General features: G+C 56.6%; 1 protein-coding gene across 1 annotated transcript; it reads left to right on the forward strand.

Moving 5' to 3' along the window:
* Positions 1 to 5: 5 nt before the first annotated feature.
* SDRG_17285 (hypothetical protein) lies at positions 6 to 275 on the forward strand (the record flags this gene model as incomplete). Its single annotated transcript, XM_008623525.1, has 2 exons — positions 6 to 98; positions 150 to 275. Coding segments are annotated over 2 exons (219 nt in total), but the record flags the coding sequence as incomplete, so codon positions are not given.
* Between the last annotated feature and the right edge of the window lie 326 nt (positions 276 to 601).

Genomic DNA, 601 nt, shown 5'->3' on the forward strand with positions numbered 1-601 from the left:
AAAAGCTACTCTATCGCAGCGAAGAAGAGCTTTCGGCGCCTGCCGTGGGTGAACTCGAGACCAAGTTGGCCGAACCTCGTGCTGTGAGCAGCCCTGTGGTACGTGTAGCTCAGCGAAGGGTCGTTGGTGGAAGGACGCTGTGCCTCTAGGCAACCATATCTGCCGAGAACCCACAACCTTTGATCAAGCCACCGACGAGCGATGTGGCCAGCGACGCCGATACCGCGCCCGTTGCCGTCACACCCACAACGTTGATCGCATCGACAGTGTCTCCGGTGGGACCAACCACACGAAACGTAACTACGTCTGACCACCGTCCTTCTAGACGATCTCAAATGCCAAGCCTGTGAGCACGCAAATCGCGTGTCAGCTTTGCCGTGTCTCCAACTCGCTTCTGCAGACGCACTGCCAAGGCTGCGCGAAAGAACTCGCATCTGTTGCGTCCAAGCTCAAGATGCTGCTCAAGCGTCTGGCTGTTGCCAAGAAGAATGGATTCGAGATCGACGATAATCTTGTCTGCGTCAGCTGCGACTCGCTTCAGATTATGACGGCCACGGTCTGCGAAGAATGCGACGATGAGCTTCCGGACGACAACGAGAAG

This window comes from Saprolegnia diclina (assembly GCF_000281045.1).
Source record: "Saprolegnia diclina VS20 unplaced genomic scaffold supercont1.246, whole genome shotgun sequence".
Classification (NCBI taxonomy): domain Eukaryota; phylum Oomycota; class Saprolegniomycetes; order Saprolegniales; family Saprolegniaceae; genus Saprolegnia; species Saprolegnia diclina.